Source organism: Apodemus sylvaticus, chromosome 5 (genome assembly GCF_947179515.1).
Source record: "Apodemus sylvaticus chromosome 5, mApoSyl1.1, whole genome shotgun sequence".
In the NCBI taxonomy this organism is placed as follows: Eukaryota; Metazoa; Chordata; class Mammalia; order Rodentia; family Muridae; genus Apodemus; species Apodemus sylvaticus.
Genome location: NC_067476.1, coordinates 8,124,967 through 8,151,387, shown reverse-complemented (window position 1 = coordinate 8,151,387; position 26,421 = coordinate 8,124,967). Strand labels below are relative to the sequence as shown.

Sequence of the window (26,421 nt, the reverse complement as noted above, 5' to 3'; positions counted from 1 at the left end):
TGCATAAACAACCAATTCTTTTATTTTTCATTTTTATAAAACCAAGAAAATATATATTCTTTTGAAACACTTCACAAAAATATACTTTCATGTCAACCAGATCTATAGTCTTCACTTTAATTTACCATATAATATTCCATTCTAGGACTATACGTCCTGTTAAAGAATATTCATTTTTTTTCTCTATTACAAACATAGAATTGGTTTAGACATTAGTACTATTAATTTTGTAGGAGGAGTTTAGTCCTGTCAGCACAGAGACTAGAATGCCTGTGGGACAGAAGGGGCGGGGTAGAGAACTGTGTACTAAAATAACATCATTCACACAATGTTTAATTCGCGTGTTTGTTCAAGGCAGTCATCTATAGCCCAGGCTGGCCTAGAACCTGCTATTTCTAAGGACCACTTTGAACTCATGGCCCTCCTGACATGAATGCTGGGTGCATTAGTGTGCTCCACCTGATTACTCCGCTCTCTGCACATCTGTGGAAGGACTGGGTACGTGGCAAGCAGAAGCCCCTATCAGTGTGCTTCCTTGTCACGGTGCTTGGTTTAGCCCATCTTCTAATGGTGCTACAGAAATTACGTCTGAGAGTTCTTGGGGGACAGTAGATTGCCAAGTGGCACCAACAGAGACAGCAGTATACGGTTTCATTAGTCATACTTTCCTTTGTCTCCCTAGCACAGATGCGATAGAAGTCCGAACATTTGGTGTTCCAGACTCTCTTGCAGCAGCGTTCTGCTAAGTCACACATGAACACATTTCTCTGCATGGCAGCAGCAGTAGCAGACAGCATGGGTATTGGGACTAACTGGTAGGAACACAGGGGAATTGGGGACTACAGAGCCAGAGCGTCTCTGTGGTGCCTGCCTGCTCTCTGGGCAATGTGCTTCTCCTATTGGAAGATGTTCCAGCATCCCATCTCATGTGTGTATGCTTGAGGAACTACGTAGCCCAGGTTGGCCTCAATCCTGTGACACTCCCCCCCGCCCCATCTCCACAGTGTATTATATACACCACCATGCATAGATCTTGTGCAATACTTGTTACCTAAACCCTAAGTTCTCTCTCTGAAACACCCACAGTTGGTTTAACTCTCCTGATTGACCAAAGAGTGCCCCTTTCACCCAGTCCTGAGAATCCAGTGGGGGTTGTGCTCCAGTTGACAGACTCTTCCAAGATTAACAGCTGGGCTTTTATGAAGTACACAAGTACCCCAGCAGAACACCACAGGACTCCGCTGCCCAGCATGGGAGAGGCATCATATGCAAGCAGGCAGATGCACAACAGTAGTCCAAGGAAGCAGAGACTGGTGTGAGGGAAGAGGCCACCCAGTCACTGCACGTCAGAGGCACTGGAAGAGAGCACAGTGACAGCTGTCAGCAGAGTCTGGCCTCCTCATTTTACTGGTGCCGCATTCTCTGCTGCACATGGGGCTGGTGGCTGCATTGGTTCATTGGGACTAACAGCTTGGTACAATGGTACAGAAGTATTCAGTCAGCTCACACTTGTGCTTCTCACAACCACACCAACTTTAAGGTGAACACTAATACTTTTAAACATGTGTGTGTGTGCGTGTGGAGTCCAGAGGACAATCTCTGGTGGTGCTCCTCAGGAGGTGTTCTGTTCATCTCCTTTGCTCACTGGCCCTGTGACTAGCTGATGAGACCACGTTGGTCACCTAGCCCTGAGGAGCCTCCTGTTTCCACAGCCCGAACATGCGTAGCATGCATACGGCTCTGTGGCCAGGCCCAGCTTCTCATGTGAGCGCTGAGGATGTGACGCAGCTGTGAGCGATCACTGCACTGGCATGGGCTTCTTTCCAGCCCTCAACGTGCTCAATGCTCGCCCACCCATCACACAGTGTGTTTGTTTAAGACAGGGGTTCTGTGCAGCGCAGATTGTCCTGGGACTCTCTCTGTAGACCAGGCTGTCCTGAAACTTGCTCTCTGGACCAGGCTGTCCTCCAATTCAGAGGTCCGCTGCCGTCACAGTATTTTTAACAGACATCAGAACTGAAGAGCTTCCTGTCTGGTCAGATCTGGACCACTCCCCCAAGGCTTACATGTTAAAGGCCAGGTCCCAGGGTAGTGTCAGTGTGAGATGGGAGTTATTCAGGCAATAGGGGTGGTGAGCCTTGAAAGGATTGTGGGATCCCCTTGCTCTCTCTTGCTTCCTGGCTATGAGGTAAATGATTTGCTGTCATGTGTGCTGCTTCTAGGCACAGAGCAACAGCACCAAGGCATAGACTGGAGCGGCAGAAAGAAAACAAAGCCACCCCTTCTCGTTCTGAGGTGAGCGACTTAGGCTCTATTGTGAAGAGGAGCATGCGCATGCGCAACCTAACAGAACAGGGTGGGATCAGAGACCTGCACTCACCTGGGCTCCTCTGAGCCCCCTTCATCGCTGTCATCATCACGATGGAAGATGTCTTGGAACAGGAAGTTTTGTTTGGGAGCTGAGGGTGTTTGGATCTGGTTGGTTTTTTTCACCATCTTCTTGTCTAACTTTTCCTTTAGCAAAGGCAGACTGTTCTCATATAAGTAGTCAATGATTTCTGCAGAAAAGATATAAACCTCTAATTAAGGTCAAAGGTTGCAGGACCTTAACGATAATTCCCCACATCTATCAGCACATAGAAGATCCAATTTATCTGGTGCATAGTCACTTACAGTCCTTGAAAAAACCCACAAGACAGACATTATTCTTTCATCATCCTCTTCCTTCTCCTCCTCCTCCTCCTCCTCTTCAGCATGGGTGACTCTCTGGCGTACACATGTGCACGTCTATGTACACACGTGCACACACAAGGGCACATCCGTGTGGAGGCAGAGGCTGATGTCAGTCTTTCTCACCTGTCCTCTGCCTCACTTCTCCACCGCCCAGTTTCACACGTGCACACACAGTTGCACAGTAAACAACTGTTATTTTTTAACAAATGGTTAGGGAGACAATTCCCAGCTCCCTCTAATCGACCTTTGCAATAAGGACACTGAGGTCTGACGGACGTATTCGTCAGGGGCCCAACAAGGAGGTGAGCTGGGCAGTGAAGTCTGCACCGCACAGAACAGTGTTTTAGGACAGGGTCCCTGCCTGTGGCTCCAGTACAGCACCTTTATGAGGCAGCAGAGCACAACATGCTGTCCTGAGAGCCTGTCAGAGCCCTGGACTCAGCCTGGAGGGGTGAAGACTCTGGAGACAGGTTCTCATTTGGCTCAGATAACACTGTATAGCAGAGGCTGGCTTCAAATTCACAGAGATCCTGATGTCTCTGCCTCTGAATTGCTGAAATCACCACACCAGGACAACACCACTCCTAACTAAACAAGGATTTGTATACTGACCTGAAAAAGTCTTTTTCTGCCAAAAGGGAACGCAGGCAGCTTTCAGCTTATAAAATTTTGCCTGAACAAAAGGTGGAGGGACATCCCTTTAGAAAGGAAAGGTAAGAAAAAAACATGAGTGAGCACGTTGTCAGTTCTTTTTTGTGATGAGGTTTCATGTATGCTATGCAGCCTAGGATATTCTATTCAGTCAGGGACGACTCCAGAGCCTCCTGCCTGTAATGCAGTCCTAGTAAACCACTGTTTCTAGGGTAAATGTTAGAACGAAATAGTGGATTTTCACTGTATTTAGAGTAGACACCAGAATAAAGAATTGTTTCTAGAAATACTTTGACCTTGAAGAAATCTTTGTGGGAACAGTGATTCTTTTCTGTTATCTACAGAGTTGTATTTCTGAAGGTGCTTCATAGCCTGTTCATGGCACTGGTCACAAGACAGTCCAGGCACACCTGGAGTGTCTTGCATTATTGGGTACTGCAGACTTGAGCAATGGGGATTCAAGTTGCAGAGCTATGCTGTGTTCCTTCATGAAACAAATAGATTAGACTAGGGGCTTTGGTATGAGGAACCTGTTTTACCTGTTTTTTTTTTTTTTTAAAGTTTACCTGTTAACTGTTTTTTTTTTTTTAAAGTTGTTTTACCCTAAAAACAACTTTTGTGTAACAATCAATAAATACACTCTGCTTAGCTGCTCAAGGCTCAGGTCATCCAGGCTGAACCTCCCGACTGCCTCAGAGCTGAGTTATATTCCGGGGTGACCCTCTTTCTTGTCCTGGGCAATTCAGAACACTGACTCTCTGGCGTACACACGTGCATGTCTATGTACACATGTGCACACACAAGGGCACATCCGTGTGGAGGCAGAGGCTGATGTCAGTCTTCCTCACCTATCCTCTGCCTCACTTCTCCAGACCAGGCAGCTCTGTAGACTTGGCTAGAGCCTGTCTTTGTCTCTCCAGAACTGGGATCGTAGGTGTGCACTGCCACTGCCTAGCCTCACACGTGCACACACAGTTGCCTTTACCCTGTGAATGCTGGCACCTGATTCTATGTGGTGCTGGGGGAAGGGCTTTGTGTATGCCAAGCAGCTCTCTGACAGCTGAGCCACACCCCTCTCCAATTGTGGGCATGCCACCACAACGGGCTACTCTCCACATAACTCACTCCCAGTACACTGAGAGTTGATTCTGTCGAACTTATTTCTAGAAACAGAATTACTGATTGCCAAATGGAATTCCTCAAAGAGACTTTTCAGATCATGCAGTGTAGCAAGACTATAAAGCAGATATAATTTACTAAGAAAAGAAAACAAGCAGCAGAGGAGGACAAATCTGAGTTAGCTGCTCAGATGGGGCCAGTTTCTGAGGAGGGGTGGGTATACAGAGGTCCCCAGATTCCTTAATCTGTCTAAACTTCTGATAAAAGGTTAAAAACAACTAGGTGTTGATAAAGCAGCCTCAGGGAAAAGCAGAGCTTATCAGAGAAGACTTCTCAGGAAGCTGAAAAACAAACTCGGAGAGCAACAGAAGAATAACAAAGAGAAGGGCGGAGGGGAGGAGGGAGACCACTCAGGGTCAGGCCAGCCAGAGCGGTGAGAGGGCAGGAGAGGGGGAGAGCAAGGAGAGAGTGCCAGTGAGGAACCATTAAGAAAAGACCGACTCAGTCAAAGCTGGCCTCTGAAAGGCAGTCCTGGAGACCTTGCAGGTGGAGGAGGAGAAAAGTGCAGGGCGCTATGAGCCCTGACGGTGGGATGCGGTCCAGGGCCTGGAGGCCTCTTGCACAAATGCTCTGGGAAGGGACCTAGAGGCTGGTTTCCTGCAGTCAGAGGGCTACTCACTGGTCCTTTTCATGCCTCTCTTATTCTGGACAATGTAACCTATTTTTTATTAAAAATAAATAAATAAATAAAACACAAGTCCCGACTTGTGCCACAGTGGTAGCCCATGCCTTTAATCCCAGCATTTGGGAGGCAGAAGCAGGCGTATCTCTTTGAGTTCGAGGCCAGCCTGGTCTACAGAGTGAGTTCCAGGACAGCTAGGGCTACACAGAGAAACCCTGTCTCAAAAAACCCAAAATAAATAAATAAGAAATCAATCAATCAATAAAATAAAACACAAAGTCAAATGTGCTGGCTACTTTTATGTCTGACATAAGCCTGAAACATTTTGGAAGAGGGAACCTCACCTGAGGAACCCCACCCGACTGGCATCTGGGCAGTGTGGAGTAGCTGTGTGAGTGTGGGAGAACCTGAGTGCTCTAAGGAAGCAGGCTAGCAAGCAGTGCTCCCGGCCTCTGCAGCAGTTCCTGCCTCTAATCCCTGCCCTCACTTCCCTCAGTGTTGCAGGGGAGAATTCCAGGCACTGTGTAACACTTGTCAATCAGCAACACCATTTCACTGCTTCTGGATGTGGACGGCTAGCCCTATAAACTTCCCTAATTCTTGAAGTTAAAGGCAGAAAGAAGGTGAGTCTGAGGCCAACCTGGGCTACATAGCAAGATTCTGCACAGAGAAAGCAAGCAAAGTGAAGCACAAGGTGCAGAGATGGCCCAGCGAGAGCCAGTGCTGTGTGTGGAGAAGAGAGGTTGACATAGTCCTCTATCATGTCTCCCTTATCTTTAGAGAGTCTGGGGCTCAGGGCAGTCCTCAGATTTCTGTCCAACCTTCCAGCACCCTGGCTATAAATGCTGCCACCCTGCCCAGCTATGATACACGATGAGACTGGACTTAGATCCTTGCGCTCCGGTGGCAAACACTATAGACTGAGATATCTAGTTACTTCCCTGCACTCGTACACAATTGTACATACACCTGACAAGGTGTGATAGGGAGTCACGTATTGAAAGTTATCTCTGGGTGCCACCACAGAGCCTGGTAAGCTTAGACTGATCCCTACAACCCACATGGCAAAGGAGAAACTGAGTCTCACAAGTCTTCTGACCTCCATGTACGCACTGTACACACATGTACACGCACATGTGTACACATCATAAAGAAAAAGTATCTAAAACCTCTCTCATCATTGAATAGGCTTAGTGTTCAGTACGAGGCCTTACCCTACAGCACCAGCAAGGTCTTCCCAGTCTATTTCATTAGCATCATTCACATTTAGTTCATGCAACCTGTAAGAAAAAATAAAAATTTCAATTGAAATCCACCTCCACAGGGTCACAAAATACCAAGAGCTGAAAGGCCAAGGGCACTCATCCCATTCCAGTCCCCTCAACTACACTGCCCCGCCCAGCTCAAGGTTAGTCCGAGGTCAGAGAATGAGTTATGGAGATGGCTGGAAAGCCAGCTCCCTATTCAACACAGCTCCACAGGAATAGTACACTGTACTCGTGCCCACTACTCAAGACACTACTAGCATCATCCGTGTACTACTCACTCACAGTGGCCCTCAGTGGCACGGAGAGGGCGCCATCAGCCCCATTCCACAGACAAATAAATGGAGCTAAGAGTCTGGGCCACGGACTCAGTTTGTCATGATAACCAATCAGTGAGACCTAGGATCTCGGTCCTGTCTAGACTGAGATGTCTCCTCAGATCTGCTCATCTGTCTCTACTGCAGAAGGAAGAGTGGGGGAGAGCCAGTCAGTGTAACACAGGAAGCATGGCCGAGTGCTAGGACACAGAAGCTCGACAGGATGGCCACAAGCAAGGGCCTCTGCTGTTCTTGCAGATCCTCCAGCACCGTGAGCCGAGGTCTGCCAGACTCAGTGTTCCAGAGATTCTCATGCCTCCACTTCCCTTGGGACTACTGTGATGAGGACTCTGCATAGGCAGGGAACCCAGGACACAACACCGACAGTGCACATCACACCAATAGTGCACATCACACCAACAGTGTCATTGTGGTGTGACAGAGAAATTTTAATCAATCAACACAGCTTCTCTGGCAAGGGATCACATCCAAAGAGCTTCAGGGTCTGTGTGATCCAGTTGCAATGACACACCTGTAATCCCTCTGCCTAGAATAGAGATGTGTCCTTAGAATACAACTTTAATCTCAAACAATGAAGGTACAGTTAGTTGTGTTAGTTAGCTCCAAGGGACGCTTCCAAGTTTGAAAGTGAAATCTAACTGAGGGGCAGACAAAGTGATGAATCAGAGAAAGATCTGACAGAATAAGATAGGAAATGCCCAACTCTCATGAGAACAAAGAGGGAAGAGAGGCAACCTAAGAAAGCAGGGGAGGGGGTGAGAGGAAAAGAAGGAGGTGGTCGTTTTATAGGGATAGTTTTAGAGAGACAGTTTGCAGGTAAAGACAGAATGAGAAGGAGCCAGAAAATTAGAACAGATTGTTAGTGTTACTTCAAGGCCAAACAGAGTAATTCAGTCAGAAGTTAAGAGAAAAGCCTGTTTGAATCAGTCAGCATGGAGAAGAATTTAAGAATTTGGGCTAGAACAGCTCAGTTGATATAGCCAGCCAGAGTTCCGAAAGAGCTAGAAAGGGTGACTTTATTCAGCAATAAACCTCTGAGACCACAATTACATATGGCAAGTAAAAGCTGCATCTGCAGTGCAGTGGGGCTGTCTAACTTTCCCACAGGGACAGCTCTATAGACTGGACTAGCACCCTTGACTGAGTACACAGTATGGCTGCCATGCACTGTCTGCCCCTCATACTCCCAAAAACATTGGGTGGCAGGTAATTTCTCTTTATCAGCCTCATTCAGAGTTGGTCAACAGAGGCTCAGAAAAGCAGGTCACATCTCCCCACTGTGATACATATGGAAGATGGGTGTAAGCAATGGCACACTAGTTTCTGGATTAACAAATGAGGGTTCAAACAACACCCATCCCTATTTTGGTACCTTTCAATAAGGGTGATCTTGGCCTGTAGAGCATTGACCCCACGATACACGAACCCACCGCGGGTCATCCTTTTGGTGAGAATCTCTGTCCTATTAAGAGAAAGAAAAGCATAGTTCAATTTTAGTTTTAAAAGTACAACTCCCCAGGCTGGAGTGATCTGTTAAGAGCACTAACTGCTCTTCCAGAGGTCCTGAGAAACTACATGGTGGCTCACAACCATCCGTAATGTGATCCAATGCCCTCTTCTGGTGTGTCTGAAGACAGTGACAGTGTACTCATATACATAAAACAAATATTTTAAAAAGTACAACTTTCCTATATACTTTTTTTTCCGAGACAAGATTTCTCTGTGTGGCCCTGGAACTCACTCTGTAGACCAGGCTGGCCTTGAACTCAGAAATCCACCTGCCTCTGTCTCCCAGAGTGCTGGGATTACAGGCATGCGCCACCACTGCCTGGCTTAATTTTCATATATTTTATATCACATAAATTGGTCTCATTCACTGGGCAGGAATAAATAAATGGGTAAAGTGGTCATCACTGATGGATGGTCAACAGTGGACAATGGGCATGAGAGGATCTATTTTGTGGTATGAAATTTTGTAAGGGAAAATTTTTTTCAAATTGATAAATGACAATTTTTGGTTTTACTCGTGAAGAGTGATGAAAAGCCATTACTAGTTCTATAAAAGTGGAATGTTCCAACTGAAAAGCACAGTACACTTATCAATACTGCTTTCATGATGCAGCATGACAACATCAGCATGCTGGCTTCCCTGCAAGTTACACACATGCTGGCCTCATCCCCAGCCTCCACATTTCTCCTCTGCTGACTCACTGGCTGTACTTTGTGACATTTATTAGTGAAAATAAGACTGTTTTTAGACCCAATTAATTGTGGCCTAATGAGAACATTCTGAACTGCTGGTGTTGCAGGAAGTGACGCTTTTCCAGAAGTGGGCATCTGCGCTGGAAGACTGCACCAGGAGGGACACTGCCATCCCTACTTTAGTTAAAACACGCAGGGCTTGTGGAGTTAGTGGGCCAGGTGTGGGCGTAATATGTCTGCTAGTAACAGAGCCAACACGTAACCTGGAACTGTTCGTTATTCTTCCCACAGAGTAGATGACTTTCCCTGTGAAGACTCAAGCTAGTCTGGAACTGTTAAACAGTAACTATTAGGTGGCAGTCTAGGACCTGACTATGTCGTCTTGATCAAAGTGCTTTGATTTCTTTGCTTTGGGAAAATCTGTGTGAGTGTGTGCCCAAGTATGTGGAGGCCAGAGGTGATCGCTGCCTATCTCTCTATTGTTCTTTACCTTATTGTTTGTGGCACAGGGTTGCTCACTGAATCTGGAACTCACTCACTGTTGAGTCAGGGACAATCAAAGAACTCCAGGGATCTGTCTCCACCCCATATCACACCCCTAGTTACACCCAGGGGTCACAGACACTTGGCCTTTATTTTACATGGGTGCCAGAGATCTGAACTCAGGTCCTTCTGCTTTACCCACTGGGACATCTCTTTAGCCCCACAAAGGAAATTGCTGAGAAAAGGAATAAGCCTATTTATAGGCGCTGAAGGATACTATGCAAATGCTCTTGTGGTTGTTTATAAATGGCTGTTGGGGCTGGAGAGACGGCTCAGCAGGTAAGAGCACCAGCTGTTCTTCCAGAGGACTTGGGTTCGATTCTCAGTACTAGTATGGTGGCTCTCAACTGTGTGGAAAGAATCTCTTATGTACTGTACAGAAGCATCACCTGTCAATAAAAAGCTGATTGGTCAATGAGCTGAGACAGGAAATAGGAGGTGGGAGTTCCAATAGGGAGAGAGGAACTCTGGGATAGAGCCAGGGGGTAAGAGATTTGCCCCAAGCCCTTAGGAAAACTGAGAAGAGGTAACCAGCCACATGGCACTCATAGATTAGAATAAACGGGTTAATTAAGCTGTGAGGTAGTCGGGGAAGAAGCCCAAGCTTTTGGGCTCAACATTTAATCGTATATAATTATATCTCAGAGCTCTTATTTTGGAAAATGGGGCCCAGGTGGAAAAGCCTGTGATTACACAACTGTCTGTAAACTTTAGTTTTAGGAGATCCAGTGACCTCTTCTGACCTTAGAGGGCACCAAGCATGCATGTGGTGCACAGACATATATGCAGGAAAAGCATTCATACAAATCAATTCATCTAAAGATAAATAACCAAACAGGTGGCATTCTTTCTTTCTTTTCTTTTGTTTTGTTTTTTTGAGACAGGGTTTCTCTGTGTAGCCCTGGCTGTCCTGGAACTCACTCTGTAGACCAGGCTGGCCTCGAACTCAGAAATCTGCCTGCCTCTGCCTCCCAAGTGCTGGGATTACAGGCGTCTGCTACCACTGCCCGGCAACAGGTGGCATTCTTGCTCCTATGGCAAGCCTCTGAACAGCAATGCCAAGCTTGCTGAGAACTCCCACGCTGACTCCTAGAGCCTGCAGCTCGTGCCTGGTGTCTGGGCTGCCAGCCTGTGTCCCAGTGAGCACAGCAGTTACAACTCCCAAAGAGCACAACTCAGCAGCAGCCCGACAGATCACTTCTTCCCCGTACATACTTTCCCTCCTCACCTTCAGGTTTTCAATCAATGTCTCCTGTAGTCCATGCTGGCCCTGAGCCCTTAAAAAGGCCCCTGCCTTCAGCCTCCTTAGTGCAGGGATGGGATTGTACTGCCTTACATAAAACACACACTGCTCTTCCCAAACGCTAGTTAGAGGCCGGGCTTGAGATCATTTCAGGGGCTGAGGAGCCTTTTTTCCTGCTCATATTAAACACACCTTGCCATCTTATGTTGGTTCTGGAGCAGTACTTCCAAACCTGACCCATCAGCCTCCAGCTGAGGCTCAGAGTCTACGCCCCTCTTGTACTCTAAAATATGAGAAGAAAGGGTTCCAGTTCCTCTGTACTTCACATACTGCCAACATTACCTGTTCTTTGGTGTTCCGTTAAGCACACTGGTCTGGGAGTTTAGTGCTCGTGCAGCTTGTGTTTGACCCTGGGTCTGAGCCCCAGAACAAAACCAAAACAAAGCACCCAGATATCCCAAGCAGAGCTGAAAGCTCTGTGTGATCCATGGGTCTATTTCTTTTTCTTTTCTTTCTTTTTGGCTTTTTGAGACAGGGTTTCTCTGTGTAGCCCTGGCTGTCTTGGAATTCACTCTGTAGAACAGGCTGGCCTCAAACTCAGAAATCCCCCTGCCTCTGCCTCCCAAGTGCTGGAATTCAAGGCATCCACCACTGCCCGGCCATGGGTCTATTTCTAATGGAAAGTATTGTACTGTAATGGAGTTTACCCTCATTTGGAAGGTGAGGTGTGGTGAGCTTTTATGGAAACTAGAAACTTGTTGGCAGTTTGACAGCTGGCCAGAGCAAAGAAATAAGCTCAGACGGGTATCTGACTTTGGGCTAAGACTCAGGAAACAGGCTCAGATTAAGAACGTTTACATCTGAGTTAAAGCAGAGCTGAGTGGGTTCCCTGAGGTGTGTGTGGCATTCCCTTTGTCTCCGTCATCCTGACTAGCCCCTAGAAATGGTGTTCAAGGGATTTATTGCCTTGCTTGTTTCTTGACCCAGAAACTCATATTATTTTGCATGTACTTAAAGTGGTATAAAAGCAGACTGAAAAAATTAAGCTTGCTCTAGCCTCAGAACTGGCTAGGTTCGTGCAACAGTGTTGTTTAATTGTCTTTTTTCTTTTCTTTTTAAAAAATATTTATTTACTATTATATGTAAGTACACCGTAGCTGACTTCACACACCCCAGAGGAGGGCGTCAGATCCCATTACAGATGGTTGTGAGCCACCATGTGGTTGCTGGGAATTGAACTCAGGACCTCAGTGCTCTTAACCTCTGATCCATCTCTCCAGCCCCTTTCTTTTCTTTTCTTTTTAAGATTTATTTATTATTATATGTAAGTACACTGTAGCTGTCTTCAGACACCCCAGAAGAGGGTGTCTCTTTTTTTCTTTTTAATCCTCAGTCCCTTCCTGGAGAACTTGTTGACTGACAGCTTGGTCAGTGAGGTCACCGAGTGTCATGGACACAGTGTGGGTCCCAGCCAATGAGGAACCACTGCTTCAGTCAGGCTGTAGCTGGACGTGCAGGCTCAATCTTCCAGGACTTGGGAAAGGGAGAGCAGGTGGGAACATGCAGCCAGAGGGAACAGAAACTGTCTACCTAGCTCAGAGTGTGACTACAACTACTGCACTGCAGCAGAGCCCAGAGCAGCTGCTGGCCTACAACTGCAAACACATGAGGCACTGCTGGCCTTGGATTTCTCTCCCGATTTTTGTCATTTGCTTCAGTCTTGTAGACTTCTAATTTCTGTGTTACTACTCAGAACAACACGGGGTACAGAAAAGCTGTTTTAATTAAAAAAAAAAAATCTACCTGCCAACCTAAAGCTGTAGAAAGATGTAGTCAAGAGTCACAAGTCCAGCTAGTCTACTGCTCAGGCTAGTCCTGAAATTGAGATCCTCCGGCCTCAACCCCTTGTGTACTGGACTCACAGGTGTGCACCACCAAACCTGTCTTTAAGTTTCAAATGAGGAAGAAATCAAGCCCTGCTCAGAAGCTGTTGCATACCGGCACACTGCCAATCAGGGCACATTAGGAGGAGGTGGTGCAGGGCCCGCTGGAGCGTTCCTGACACTGTGTTGTACACACTCCTGTGCACCTCCTGCCCAGGCCAGACAAATGAGAGCCCTAATGCAGCGTTCACAGAAAGCCCCACACTTACCACTTACTTTTGCACTGCATCCAGTTCCGGGTCTCCACTCTAGCTTCCACCTCCACCCATGATATGCCCTTGTAGAGTTTTTCCCGGACAATTGACTGGCGACCTTCAGGGTCTTCCTGGAGTCTAGAATCCAGTTCTCTTAAATCCTGGGGAGACATCTTCTTTAGGATCACATCCTCCACAGCCTTGATTAGCCTCTGGGTTTCTGCCTTACTCCAAGCACCGTGGTTTCTATCTGCAGACATGAAAGGATGGATGATCTTGTATCACAGTTGCTCATCTATTGCTTCCAAGCACATTAAAAAGGAGGTGATAAATCAGGCACTTTCCAGGAAATAATGGGAACAGTCAAACAAACAAACAAACAAACTGAAAATAACTGACAACTTTGTTTTGTTTTGTTTTGGTTGTTTCGAGGCAGATACTCTATGCAGCCTTGGCTGTCCTGGGACTCACTATGTAGACCAGGCTAGCCTTAAACTCAGAGATCTGCCTGCCTCTGTCTCCCAAGTGCTAGGATTAAAGGCGTTTCCACTCTACCAAGTTTAAAGCCCAACATTCTGGGGCAAAGCGGCCACACATCTTACTCCCACAGGCTCCTTCCTGGTCAACTTCTGGAAGGACTGGCATGAGCAGAAGTTCATGCTGCAGGGTATGGACTGAGACATGGTCAGTGCACATGGAGAAGCCAAATGAACAGGCATAGAGAGTTTTTTTTTTTTTTTTTTTTTTTTGAGACAGGGTTTCTCTGTGTAGCCCTGGCTGTCCTGGAACTCACTCTGTAGACTGGGCTGGCCTCGAACTCAGAAATCCACCTGCCTCTGCCTCCCAAGTGCTGGGATTAAAGGCGTGTGCCACCACCGCCTGGCCAAGAGGGTCTTTAAAAGGAGCATACACTAAGAGTGTACCACAGAGGCTTCTGCACACTGGCTCAGTCAAGGGCTTATTGCAGAGAGGCCACTTACTACCAGCAATCTGAGAGTATTTGAGGGCCACTGAGAGGCTGCTTCGGGCCACCATGGCCCCAATCTTTTTCCAGTCATTTCCATGAAGGGAATGGTATGCCTTCAGCTTCTTAGTATCTTCTTCATTATACCTGAGAGAAGGAAAATGATTGTTAGGTTTAATGAAGTCCAAGACTAGGAATGGCAACTCATGGCAGAACCTTAGAAAAGCTAATGGAAGCCATGCCCCTGCCACCCATGGCTGGAGCCCCTCACTGCCTGACCATGCATTTCAGTGTTGAGTGTGCCATCAGTCATGGCTGAAATCACACCAAACCTCTTCCTATACCACAGTCTCTGTGGGAGCACTGCTACCTGGATGATGGCCTGCAGGGACTGCTGCACTGGCCACATAGCTGAGTGTACCCCCACTCCCACCCCACCCTCACCCCCACCATGTGAACCTCTCTTCCTGCACTGCTCTAGGTCTGCAGTTGGCATCTATGGGCCCGTGGACTACACTATTTCCTCTAGGCCAGTGTGGCCTTTTGTTAACCACCGTTATGTAAGCCACTCAGCCATGGCTCACTCCCCACATGGAAGAATTCCTTCGCTTAATATTCATATGATCAATGTGAGAACCAACTTCTTGGAGCTGGGAACGTGACTCCATGACTTGGCATGTCCTGGCAAATCCAAGGCCTGGGTTCCACCTAAGTGCATGGCACACTACTTCCAGGGGTCAGTGTTAAGGGCGTTCATGCTGTATGTTCTAAACCCAGCACAGCATTGACTCTTACCATATGTGGCAATATGGCCTAATTACACTTGGCAAGACAGGAGATGGCCTAGCTGGGAAGCAAGGCCCAAGGAAAAGGCCTGGTCAGTTTGTTCGTAACTTAAATATGTGCCTGAATTGATTCTACTAAATATCAAAGTAGGATATGCTACTAAAAAAGGATTTTGAGATTAAACACCATAAATGCTGAAGCAAAGAAACAGCTATTGTTATAACCTCAGATTTCTAAATCATAACCCAGGGTAGTGGTGGGGATAACAGGAGTTTACATCATTACAATGGTCAAACAAAGGTCTGGGAGAACAGTGACAACCTCTGATGAGGACCTTCTCTAGCACAACAGTGTCAGCAGAAAGTACACTCACAAACAAGGACTGAGGAAACCACAGACACACAGCTCTTCATTATTAGAAATTTCAGGCAGTAGGCTGGACAGATGGCTCAGCAGTAAAAGGACAGGCTCACAACCTAAAGGATATGAACTGTAGGTGAAGGCTGATTGCTCAGTGGTTAAAAACACTTAGTATTCTTTCTTGGTTATTTCTTGTTTTTTTGGAATAAGGTCTCTCTACGTAGGCCTGGCTGTCCTGAAACTTGCTGTGTAGATCAGGATGGCCTCGAACTTACAGAGTTCCTCTGGCCTCTGCCTCCCACGTGCTGGGATTAAAGGTATGCACCATCATACCCAGCTACACTTACTGCTCTTGCAGAGGTCCCAGTTTCAGGTCTCAGCACCCCAGTTCTAGGCAATCTTTACCTCTTCTGACCTTTGTAGGTTCCTGTGTATGTGGGAGCATAGGCTGCAATGGGCAGTGGTGGTGGAGAGGGAGGGACTGGGGCGGAGATGGCGCAGGAGGTATGATGCTTGCCATGTCAGCTTGAGTGCCTCAGTTCAGACTCCTGACTCACTTAAAAAGCACACCCACAAAATAAAAAAAATTAAAATGTAATTTTAAAAATACAAGTCAGAATGTTGGACACAGGTGAAAACTGGGGACTTTATTTGAGGAAGGAAAGAGCATGAACCACACGGCAGAAGGGAACGCTATGGTGCTGGGAGCTTACTGTGCAGCGGAGAGCAGAGCATACAGGAGCTGCAGGGAAAAGGCAGGAGATGCCCAGTGCTGAAGCCCAGGTACAAAAGGACTGAGGACACAGGAAACAGAAAATTCAGGAAGAGCCGGGCGTGGTGGCGCACGCTTGTAATCCCAGCACTTGGGAGGCAGAGGCAGGTGGATTTCTGAGTTCGAGGCCAGCCTGGTCTACAGAGTGAGTTCCAGGATAGCCAGGGCTCTTCAGAGAAACCCTGTCTCGGAAAAAAAAAAAAAAAAAAAAAAAAAAAACCCAAACCCTCCCCCCCCCAAAAAAAAATTCCAGAAGACTTATTAAAGAATTGGGAGTGAAAATAAATCGTAAAGGCGTAAACCTAACAATTTCCAGCGAGGTTTCAAAGCAGAACCCTTTGTGGCCTTCACTTGTCACCCGTGGATATTTTGTTTCTTGCCGTCAGGACCAATTCTGGCCCCAGCACTGAGACTTTCTTACCTGCCTTTGTAGTTATTCACATCAAATATCTTCTTTGCTCGATAGTACACAAGCTTCCATGGCCGAGCGATGCCCTTCCCTACAGAGTTAGAAGACAGAGTCAGAGAGGTGGCGTGTGGCCAACGTGAGACACGGACACCAACACCAAAGTAATCTGTGGAGCCCTCCGTAACGTGTAGCAGCATGAAGAGATTGCGGCTTCCTGAGGCCTGCACTGTCAGAGCAGATACTCAGTACCAGTGCCCCACAGTGGCACGCACTGGGCTTGCAGAGCCACTCCCGGGACTGACACTTCAGCATGATCTGAGGGGCACCAAGCTCTTTGAGACCTTCTCCCAGACAAGCCTCTCCCACCTCCCTCTCTCTAGAGAGCCTTCCCCCTTCCTCCCTGTGTAGGCTGAAAACACTTGTGAGATTACAATCTTCTAATTCAAAAGTGGTTCTTTCATGGAGGACCTGTTTCCACTTATTGAGCTTTTCTAAAAATACATTTTTTTGCCAGATTTGGTGGTACACACCCCAGCTCATGAGAGGCAGATGCAGGTGGTCTCTGAGTTTGAAGTCAGCCTGATCTACAAAGCAAATTCCATGATAGCTGGGGCTACACAGAGAAACCCCTCAAAAAGATGAAAACAATAAAAATAAAATAAAAAGATATTTTTGGGGGCTGGAGACATGGCCCAGAGGTTAAGAGTTCAATTCTCAGCAGGCTCACAACCATCTGTAATATAAATTGGTGTCTTCTTCTGCCTACAGAAATACATGCAGGAGAACACTGTGTACATAATAAACCAATAAATCTTATGATCATGATCACTCTTTTTTTTTTTTTCTCGGTTTTTCAAGACAGGGTTTCTCTGTATAGCCCTGGCTGTCCTGGAACTCACTCTGTAGACCAGGCTGGCCTCGAACTCAGAAATCCGCCTGCCTCTGCCTCCTGAGTGCTGGGACCACAGGCATGCACCACCATCGCCTGGCTGATCATATTCACTCTTAACTCTGTTTCCTGACTCTTCCAAGAGCTACTTCCTCCTCCTCTCTTCTCTCCACAACTTTGTGCCTTGTTTTTAATTATCCGCTGTATACAATTTATGCTTTCATAAACTTCTGGGCATGGACTCATTCGTGGGAGACTCACTGAGCTCCTAACTTTCTCAGCAGCAGTCCTCTAGCAGGGATCCGGTTCAAAGCACTTCACTGGGAAGACCAGAATGCATGGAAGGATGTGTTTTACGTGGAAGGAATGACAGGTAAACAAACTAAAGGCATAATTACTGCCAAATGGACAGGATAGAAAATCAGTTACTTTCTTTACAAAATCCATTGAAGAGACACACTCCTGAGAGACACACTGCAAATCCCATGGGATTCAGAGGAAGTACTTCCTCACCATGGGGCTGCAGGCAGCTGTGGGAAGGCTGAGGGAGGCTTGGGTCTCTTTCCCACTTACCAATGTGCAGTCTGAAGGCATGTTTCCGTTTTAGGTTGGTGATCAGAGACTTTTCCTCTGGGTATCTGTCTGTGTATAAAAGCTTGTCTGCACTCTCAATTCCAGTAAGGGACAGGAAATCTTGCACATTTTTCTCTATTTGTTTATTTTCTTTAGTAGAAAATTTGCCAAATCTAATAGCCACACCTAGAATTGGAATGAGGGAGTAAAGTACAGACTGTCAATAATGAAGCAAACCAAGCTGGGTGGTGGTGGTACACACCTTTAATCCTAGCACTTGGGAGGCAGAGTTCAAATCCCAGCAACCACATGGTGGCACACAATCATCCTTAATGAGATCTGATGCCCTCTTCTTGTGTGTCTGAGGACAGCTACAGTGTACTTACATATAATAAATAAATAAATCTTTAAAAAAATAGCTTTAAGATAGCTATATTAAAAAGCAATGGATGTTTTAGATGAATCAAAAACAAGCTCCACTCTATGCAGAGTAGTGCATACTTGTATTAAAGAGCACTTAGCAGTACACTATCATGCATAATAAATACGTGCAATGAGGAAACATTTTTAAAAGGTGACTTTTAACATTCCTCTGCCAGCAATTGCTCAGTAAGTACTGCTCAGTTGTGACACAAGGTCTCAGATCTATAGCTTCTAACATCTCCCCGACCCCTACCCCGGCAAGATATGGTTTTTCTGTGTTGCTTTGGCTGTCCTGGAACTTGATCAGTAAACCAGGCTAGCCTCAAACTTATAGAGATCTATCTACCTGACTCTGCCTCTCAAGTGCTGGGATTAAAGGTGTGTTCCATTGCTACCCAGCTTTAAAATCTTTTTAAAGTACGCTTCTCCATCAATTCAAGTCACTCAAAAGCAGCACACACAGGAAAGCTTACCTTGTGCCTTAAATTCTTTGAAGCGACCGAGGTCATCTCGATACATTCGTCTGATCGTAGTGGCTGCCCTTTGCCGTATGTCAGGAATGAACTCTTGAAGCTGTCTCACTGCAGAACCCAAATCCACATCTGATTCATCTGAATCGCTCCTGTCTTCAGATACATATCTTGTTGCAGAATTGCTAGCTGATTCCAAATTGCTTTCTTCTTCATAGGTAGGTTCTAACCTAAGGGGGGAAATTGGGTCAACAGCAAGACATCTCTCCAGCTAATACATTCTACTTCTTCCTGAATGGGGTGGGACTCAGTCTAGAAAAGTACTGAAAGACCAAGGAGGCAGCCATTCATTTGCTAATTTTAAAATTCTTTATGCACCCTGATTAGATTAAATGGGCCTGTGTGGCCAGGAGGTAACTTGATCCTATCAGTTAGTGTGAAAGGATAGAAAATAATACAGCCTAACTCTAATGACCCCAATAAATCAGGAGTTTAAAATGCTATCTCGCTTTGTTAGAAACTAGGTAAAAGGTCACATTCCAGAGCCCGCCCTTTGTTTAGACCTAGCAGATAGGCCTTGAATAGGTGATTCTGGCCCCATAGGGTAACTGGAAATGGGCTAAACTTATCTTCTGTAAACTTACACCATTACCCCTAAGCAGGAGTTCACATAGCTGTAGACATTATAGGAAACTAATTGGTCCACTGAGTGCAGGCTCTGATAATTTAAACTGATTGGCCTAAAAACTATGGAGTGGTACAAATCAATTGGCTTGAATTTCGCGGGATCTCCATGCTAAGAAATGATTGGTTTGTGATTCGAGGGCTCTGTCGTAAACATATAAAAGCTGTCTCAATTCGGCACTTGGGGTCCATAGTCCTCTGACCCTGCGTGGTGCGCGGCTATGGAACCCAGAATTCTGGAAATAAAGAAATCCTCATGCTATTGCATCGAGACCATTTCTCGCGAGTGATTTGGGTGTCGCCTTCCGGGGTGTGGGGTGCTGGGGCACCCTCGGTTTTTGGGGTCTTACAAGTGCTAGTGCTAGTTTATATTCTACTTCTCATCCTAGGTTCTAGTAAATAAAGCCTTTTGATTTCTACAGAGATCCCCACCCTTACAATGAGTTGTAGAATACACTGACTCCTAACTGGTTAGCTGGTAATCAGGGTATACCCAGCTGTTCCTGCTGCACGGGCCTCACTTCTCCTTGGGATGTTTTGTATGCATCCATCCCAATTGCTTTTCCCAGTTCTCCAGCAGATGGCAGAATCTGCCTGCTTAATATGTTCAGGCACAACACTGGTGAGTCTGTCAGACTGGAAACTATACCCTCCAATCAACTTGTTAGCAAGTTAGTGACTTTCCTAAGACCTGTGGCCCAAGGAAAGCTAGAGCTACAGACCTAGCACATTCCTGCCTCATGATCCTGTACTGACAATGTCCCAGTGAGAGGACCGTTTGAATGGCTCAGTCGTGTCATCTACACCATCCCAAGTGACCCTTAACATTTAGCAGTTAATGTAAAACTATTCAAAGACAGAACTACCAAACAAACACAAAGATTACTGAGTGAAAAGTAAGAAAAGAAAAATCTGGGGCTGGAGAGATGGCTCAGTGGTTAATAGCACTGACTGCTCTTCCAAATATACTGAGTTTAAATCCTAGCAACCACATGGTGGCTCATAACCATCCGAAATAAGATGTGAAACTCTCTCCTGGTGAGTTTGAAGACAGCTATAGTGTACTTACGTACAATAATAAATAAATCTTTAAAGAGAGAGAGAGAGAGAGATCGATCTGACCCAGGTCCAAGTTCTGCAAGTGGGGAGGTAGACCGATACAGCAGGAGACAAGTAACCCTAGCTACATTCCCTGTGTGAGAGCCAAGCTCCTGTTGCTCTGCAGAATCCCCAGTATAAGGTACATGGACGGCCCTTAAGTCCATACATACTCTTAGATAAGCCATGGGGACTGGAAAGGCTTTTTTTTTTTGATTTTTCAGAGACAGTTTCTCTGTGTAGTCCTGGCTGTCCTGGAACTCACTCTGTAGACCAGGCTGGCCTTGGACTCAGAAATCCACCTGCCTCTGCCTCCCAAGTGCTGGGATTAAAGGCATGTGCCACCACATGGGAAGTCTTAAAATGGCTCAAACTTACAGAATTAGGTACAATAGATCTCAGTGAAATCTAACTTAATTATCTTCATTTATATATGAAGACATTCAGCTATCCGCTCAATTTAACATCACCCTAGTCGTAAGATTTCTGTTATCTCATATGCCCACACCCCATTCCCACCTTACCTCTGCATCTCTTCCCTGCGCTTCTCGGTGGAACAAGCCTGGGCTTCTGGATCCGTTGGCCTGGAGTCCACATCCTCTTCCCTCAAAGTACCACTGCCTTCCGGTGAGTCCACGGCGGCATTCTCAGCTGTGCTGTCTAGCACTGAGGCACTGTCACTAGAGGTAGCAAGAGCAATGGATTTGTGCTTCTTTTTCTTGGACTTTTTCCTGATACTGTGGGATTCTTTGATGCTCTCACCCTCTTCTCCAGCCCCAACCACTCCTTCCCAGTGCGAGCTATCAAGACTCTTAGAGATCGACTCCGAGCTATCAAGACTCTCAGGGACGGTCTCCAATTCCTGGTTTCTGAACACTTTTTTTTTAGACTTCTTTTTACAAAACCATGCTTCTTCTGTGCTTCTGCCTTCTAGATCCACAGAAGACAAGGGCTCTGATGAGAGCAGGGGGACACTCTCAGGCTGGCTCCCAGGCTCTGATGGGGACAGGGGGACACTCTCAGGCTGGCTCCCAGAGACAGCATCCCAGGGTGCAACTTTCCAGGGGTGCTTTTGTTTCCTCCTGCTCCTGACATCACTGTGTACCTCTCGACAGCCATGCTTCTGGGGCTCAGCAGGGGGCACCTCTTGAGTTTCATTCACTTTTGCTGACCTTTGTCCCTTGCTCATATCAATATAAACAATATCCACATCCTTTCTAGAAGTCTCTAGCAGGTTCTCCATGTTTTCTTTATCTACAAGGATGATCCCAGTTTCCATATCCACCTCCCAAACACTAGTCTTTTTCTTTTTGTGGGAAGAAGTGGTCTTTTTAGCTTTATGAAAGGTTTCTGAATTTTTCAGAAGGGAAGAAGTACACTGCTGCGGGGACTCCTCCTTTTTCTTCTTCTTCCTCCTCTTGGCTTTCCGGGGTTGCTCACTCTCTAAGGTCTCCTGGGATGGCGTCTGGGACTCCCTCCTGCTCCTCCCCAGCATGCACACCGGAGGCTGCTCATGCTCCAGACTCTCTTGGATTGGTGTCTGGGACCTCCTTCTCTTCTTCCTCTTGGCTGTTTGAGGCCACTCACTCTCCAAGGTTTCCTGGGCCAGTGTCTGGGAATCCCGCCTCCTCTTCCCCAGCACAGACACCTGAGGCTGCTCATTCTCCAGCTGTTGAGAGGGCCATTTCTGAGGTCTTTTCTCAGACACAAAAGACCATTTCTTTTTCTTGTACAAAGTTGCAGTGTGGGTCTTAAATTTGCTTGTGCCCCCTTCCATCTTGTTCCTTTAGGAAATGTGACAAAAGTAGTTTATTTTAAACATAAGTGTGGGGACAGGGGTGATAGCATAGGCAAACACAACTGTATGGCAAATGACAAGCCTGGAGTCATGAATATAAATTTTATATTATTCAAAATATACAGGAAGTTCAGTGAGATCCACTTTGCCTAGTCCCCTTGTCTTTAAGATAGATGCACGTGCACATACACACACACACACACACATGAATGACATGTGCATACTCCTCCCAAGTTCACAAGAAATAACCCTGCCCTGCACAGCCTAGGGCTAGATGCCACTTACAGACTCGTCTTCTGTGTGTGTACGTGCTGTGGTTCTCCACAGGGTCTCTGCAGCCCTCCCCACCCCCCCAGTCTACTAGTTGCTCAGGTAGAAGACTGCTCTGCTTTGTTTACTGAGACAAAGTCTTGCTGTGGAGCCCAGATTGGCCTCCACCCTGGGTACAATCCTCCCATCTCAGCCTCCTCAGTCCCAGACTACTGGCACGCGGCATGCATCACAATACCTGGCAGGAAGGTTACTTCTTTAAGAAAGCTTATTCTCTCCTGGCTAGCTTTCAGTCTCAGAGGAAGCTATGTGGGCTGCTGGGTGGGAAAATCACAAACTTACCCAGTTGTGGGCCATGGGGACTAAAACTGTGCCTATGGGTGCAACAGTGGTAAAACTATCTTTTTTATTTTTTTGGACTTGGTTTTTCGAGACAGGGTTTCTCTGTATAGCCCTGGCTGTCCTAGAACTCACTCTGTAGACCAGGCTGGCCTCGAACTCAGAAATTCACATGCCTCTGCCTCTCAAGTGCTGGGATTAAAGGCATGTGCCACCACTACCCGGTGTGGTATAACTATCTTGAGGGTAACCAACTACTTTCTGGGTAGATTTAAGGCCTGTTCCACAGGAAGAAATATGCTCGGTATTGCAACTCTGGACCACAGCCTGTGATTAGAGAGCTCCCAGCCCCAGGGTGAAGCTACCACTGTTGTGCTAACTGAACACAGCATTATTGTAATCTACATTCATCTTCCTGACCACAGACCAGGGCAAGCTTCTTTGTGCAGTGGACAGCAGATGATTGATGCAGAAACTCACAACCAGTCAAAGGACAGAGAACAAGTGTCAGTGAAGTGCCCAGCCACAAGCAGAGTACCCAGATCCCCTGCCCACCCTCAGAGGCTCACTGACCATCTCAGAAGAGGAAAGAGTTTAAGAGCCTGAGGCTGGGGGAACTAGAGCAAAACCTGTCTCCTGGACATGACAGGGCCGCTGTGTTCATAACTTACAGCAGCTACATGTAGCTGCCTGCAAGAGATCAAGCCAGTCAATATTCAAACACGGAGGGAAAGGGGCTAATGAGTTCCCATTCCTAACTGAGGTGATACAGGCTCCTGAGGAAGGGAGCGTCAGTTTTCTCTAGGGTCTGATCCCTGGTAGGTTGACATGGCTCCAGAGCTGGCCCCGTACCCAGAAGATATGGTAGCACAAACTTGACAAGATAAGTTATTTTTAAAACAGAAAGAGGACATGAAATTGTGGGGAGGGGGAGGAAGTGGGGAGGGTGGATCTAGGAGCTGGGGAGTAATGGGGTGAGTCTGATCAGACTACACACTATGGAATCCTAGAAGAACATACATATCATAGTTTACAAAGGAAAGCTTCCTTTCCTGGTTCTCTGTGGTGATCTGTGCTTTTCTGAAGCGCTTGTAACTTAAAAAGGAGCTACTCAGTCACTCAACATCTCTCTCCTCTGCTGGCACATTCAGATCCCATGAAGGAAGGCAGTTTGGCGTGCTGCTCCATTTCCACTGCCTGGAAACCCTGACTCAGTCCTTCATTAGAGCGAAGCCAGTCTTACCTCGACATCACTTCAGATCGCCCAGATCTCATGCAGGGTCACTCGCCTCTGACAAAGAGAGCAGATGTGTCTTGTTAATGACCAGCAAAACAAGAAAACTCCATAAATCTATAGTTGCACATACCTGTAACCTAGCTCTGAGAAGTGGAGGTAGGAGGATCCTTCAGCTACACAGTAAGATTGAGGCCATCTTGGGATTCTAAGACCCTGACTCAGACCCTCCTCCCTAGTGCATAAAGAATTACATACAAACATTTCATATTCCTCTCCTCTATCTGAGTTGCTTCTGGATCCAAATATTTAGAATAAATATTTAGAATATTTAGAATGTATCTTTGACTAGGTGATATACTTATGTGGTTCAAAACATTGCACTCCTCCCGAAACCCCAGACAGAATTTCTCTGTGTAACCCTGGCTGTCCTAAAACTCTCCTTCTGTAGACCAGGCAGATCTTAAATTCACAGATATCCAACTGTTTCTGTCTCCCGGGAGATAGGATTAAAGGTGTATACCACCACACCAAGCCAAAAACAGTGTATTCAGATTTCTACTCAGTATCTTTACATTCTGACTTGTAGTTTCTGTTTTACTAAGAGTCTGAGCCAACCCCTCCCTTCTCCTCTCCCACCCCTCCCCCACTCTCATCAAAAGATTTAGACAACCTAGATGCTTCGCACCCTTCCTATAGAAGGTCCCTAACTCATTCTGGGCAGTGCATGGCAGCTGTAAGGCCTGTGTTTTGGATGGATGAAGTCATGAAAGAACCCTTGAACTCTTACCTACAAGGCAGGTCCTTCACCCTCCCTGGGGTACCAGAGCTGTTTCACACCTTCTTCCCTCATAAATATCCCCCAGCTGGGAAGGGATACCTAGGGATGCAGAGGACACTTTCAAAGACTTTTCAAGGTCTCAGCTGACAGTGCAGGCGTGCACAAGGGTTACTAAGGATCTAAGTCTTAGACCATCACTGTAGCCTTAGTACCTTAGTTCTGTTCTCAGTCATTTATGAATTAATGCTTTCTTTTTGGTTGTCCCTATGCTGAGAACAGAGGAAAAACCGACAAGTGGGCAGCTGGACTGTATTCTAATCACGGCTGGAACCAGAACCAGTTCTGTTTCTCTAGACTTGGAATGTTCCAGATGAGGTCGCTGAGCACTTGAAATGGGGCAGGGCCAACTGTAAAACTAAAATAGATACACTAACAAACAGTCTCTTTCCTGAGCACCACCCCCCAGTGCTTCCCTGGTTCCTGACCCTTCCAGGAATCATCATTAGGAGCAGCTTCCCTATTTCCCTCCACATCCTTATTGTGACAGCACATTTTGTTACTGTTTTATAGGGTTTTGTTTTGTTTTGGCTTGGCTGTTTAAGCTTTTGAGCTCTTTTTGGGCCCTAGATGAAGGGCTGAGGTGACTTCAGTAACAATTACAACCACCCTTCGTGAACTTTGTTTTTAGTTAAAAAAAAATTACTTTGTGTGTGTGAATGTACCTCCTGTCTGCTGGGTGCTTGTGGAGGTCCCTGGAACTTTAGTCACAGATGGGTGTGATCTACTATAGATATGGATGCTGGAAACCAGGCCCAAGTCTTCTACATAAGCAACAAGTGCTCTTAGCCGCTAAACCATCTCTCAACACCTTTACCCGCTCTTGAGGAACTGGAGGGATTTATGTAGAAAAGCTAACTATCCTCATTAAATGAGCAGGAGAAAGGGTGTAAGTGGGTAACTAGGAGTTCAAACTCGGCTCCTGTTTGTGCAAGTAATTTACTTGTTGAGCCATCTCCTCAACCTCAATTATTTTGTTTGTTATTCTTCATATAAAACCAACATCCTTTCAGACCTCCGGGGCCTTCAGTTCCTCTTGACATAGTCTGGCCCCATGCCGCTCGTTTCTTGGCATCCTCTGTCTTTGGAAGGCACAATGTTCCGATTTCCTATCGGCCTCGCGATGCCTTTATGCCCGGTGAAATAGTCTCGGTGCGAAAGCCACTTTATCAGGGCACCGTCACGAACTCCAAACTCGGTCCCTTCTGCACAGACTTCCTAAACAGCCCAGCAGTTTCCCAAGGAGCGCTCAGCTTCAACTAACGAGCGGAAATGCACCTATACCCACTTCCGGCCCCACGCAACCTCCGCTCACAACTTCTGACTGACCCCGCTCTGTCCCGGGCCGGCGACCGGAGGAACAGACTAGAAGGATTCCGCAGGCCCCGCCCTGGGTCCCGGGCTCCCACCGCCCCCGGCGGCGAGGAACAGGCAGATCCGCCTCAGGCCGCGGCCTCAATGGGAACGAGGCCGTAGCGCAGCCACCCGCCACACTTGAGGGGTCAGAAACACAACGAAAGCTCGTCCAACCTACCCTGTGATACTGTAGCACTCGTCTTCCAACACGGAAGTGTGAGGCGGAAGTACTGTACTAACTTCCG

The 26,421-nt window shown here is 46.7% G+C and overlaps 1 protein-coding gene across 5 annotated transcripts; it reads right to left on the bottom strand.

The window, feature by feature from the left end:
• Ttf1 (transcription termination factor 1) lies at positions 1-26,421 on the bottom strand. Of its 5 annotated transcripts, XM_052181994.1 has the most exons (14): positions 26,355-26,388; positions 24,773-24,862; positions 23,992-24,039; positions 20,866-22,125; positions 18,563-18,789; positions 17,667-17,852; positions 16,217-16,295; positions 13,894-14,024; positions 12,929-13,163; positions 8,161-8,250; positions 6,400-6,465; positions 3,346-3,431; positions 2,381-2,558; positions 1-1,355 (listed from the first exon to the last, which is right to left on the bottom strand). In XM_052181994.1, exons 3-14 carry the CDS (start codon positions 24,021-24,023, stop codon positions 1,337-1,339), a joined length of 2,589 nt encoding a protein of 862 aa, XP_052037954.1. In that variant the 5' UTR covers positions 24,024-24,039; positions 24,773-24,862; positions 26,355-26,388; the 3' UTR covers positions 1-1,336. The 5 variants fall into 5 exon arrangements, 4 of the variants coding, with proteins under 4 accessions (XP_052037954.1, XP_052037953.1, XP_052037955.1 ...); XM_052181993.1 differs by lacking the exon at positions 24,773-24,862 and having other exon boundaries at positions 26,355-26,421; XM_052181995.1 differs by lacking the exons at positions 24,773-24,862; positions 26,355-26,388 and adding an exon at positions 25,836-26,047.

Excerpts from the sequence above, each read along its gene's own strand:
- Ttf1 (XM_052181993.1), bottom strand. The coding sequence starts at position 24,023 with ATGAGATCTGGGCGATCTGAAGTGATGTCGAG. Across the intron at positions 17,853-18,562 it reads CAAAGAATTTAAGGCACAAG|GTGTGGCTATTAGATTTGGC; the intron begins GTAAGCTTTCCT and ends TTCCAATTCTAG. Across the intron at positions 6,466-8,160 it reads AAGATCACCCTTATTGAAAG|GTTGCATGAACTAAATGTGA; the intron begins GTACCAAAATAG and ends TTTTTCTTACAG.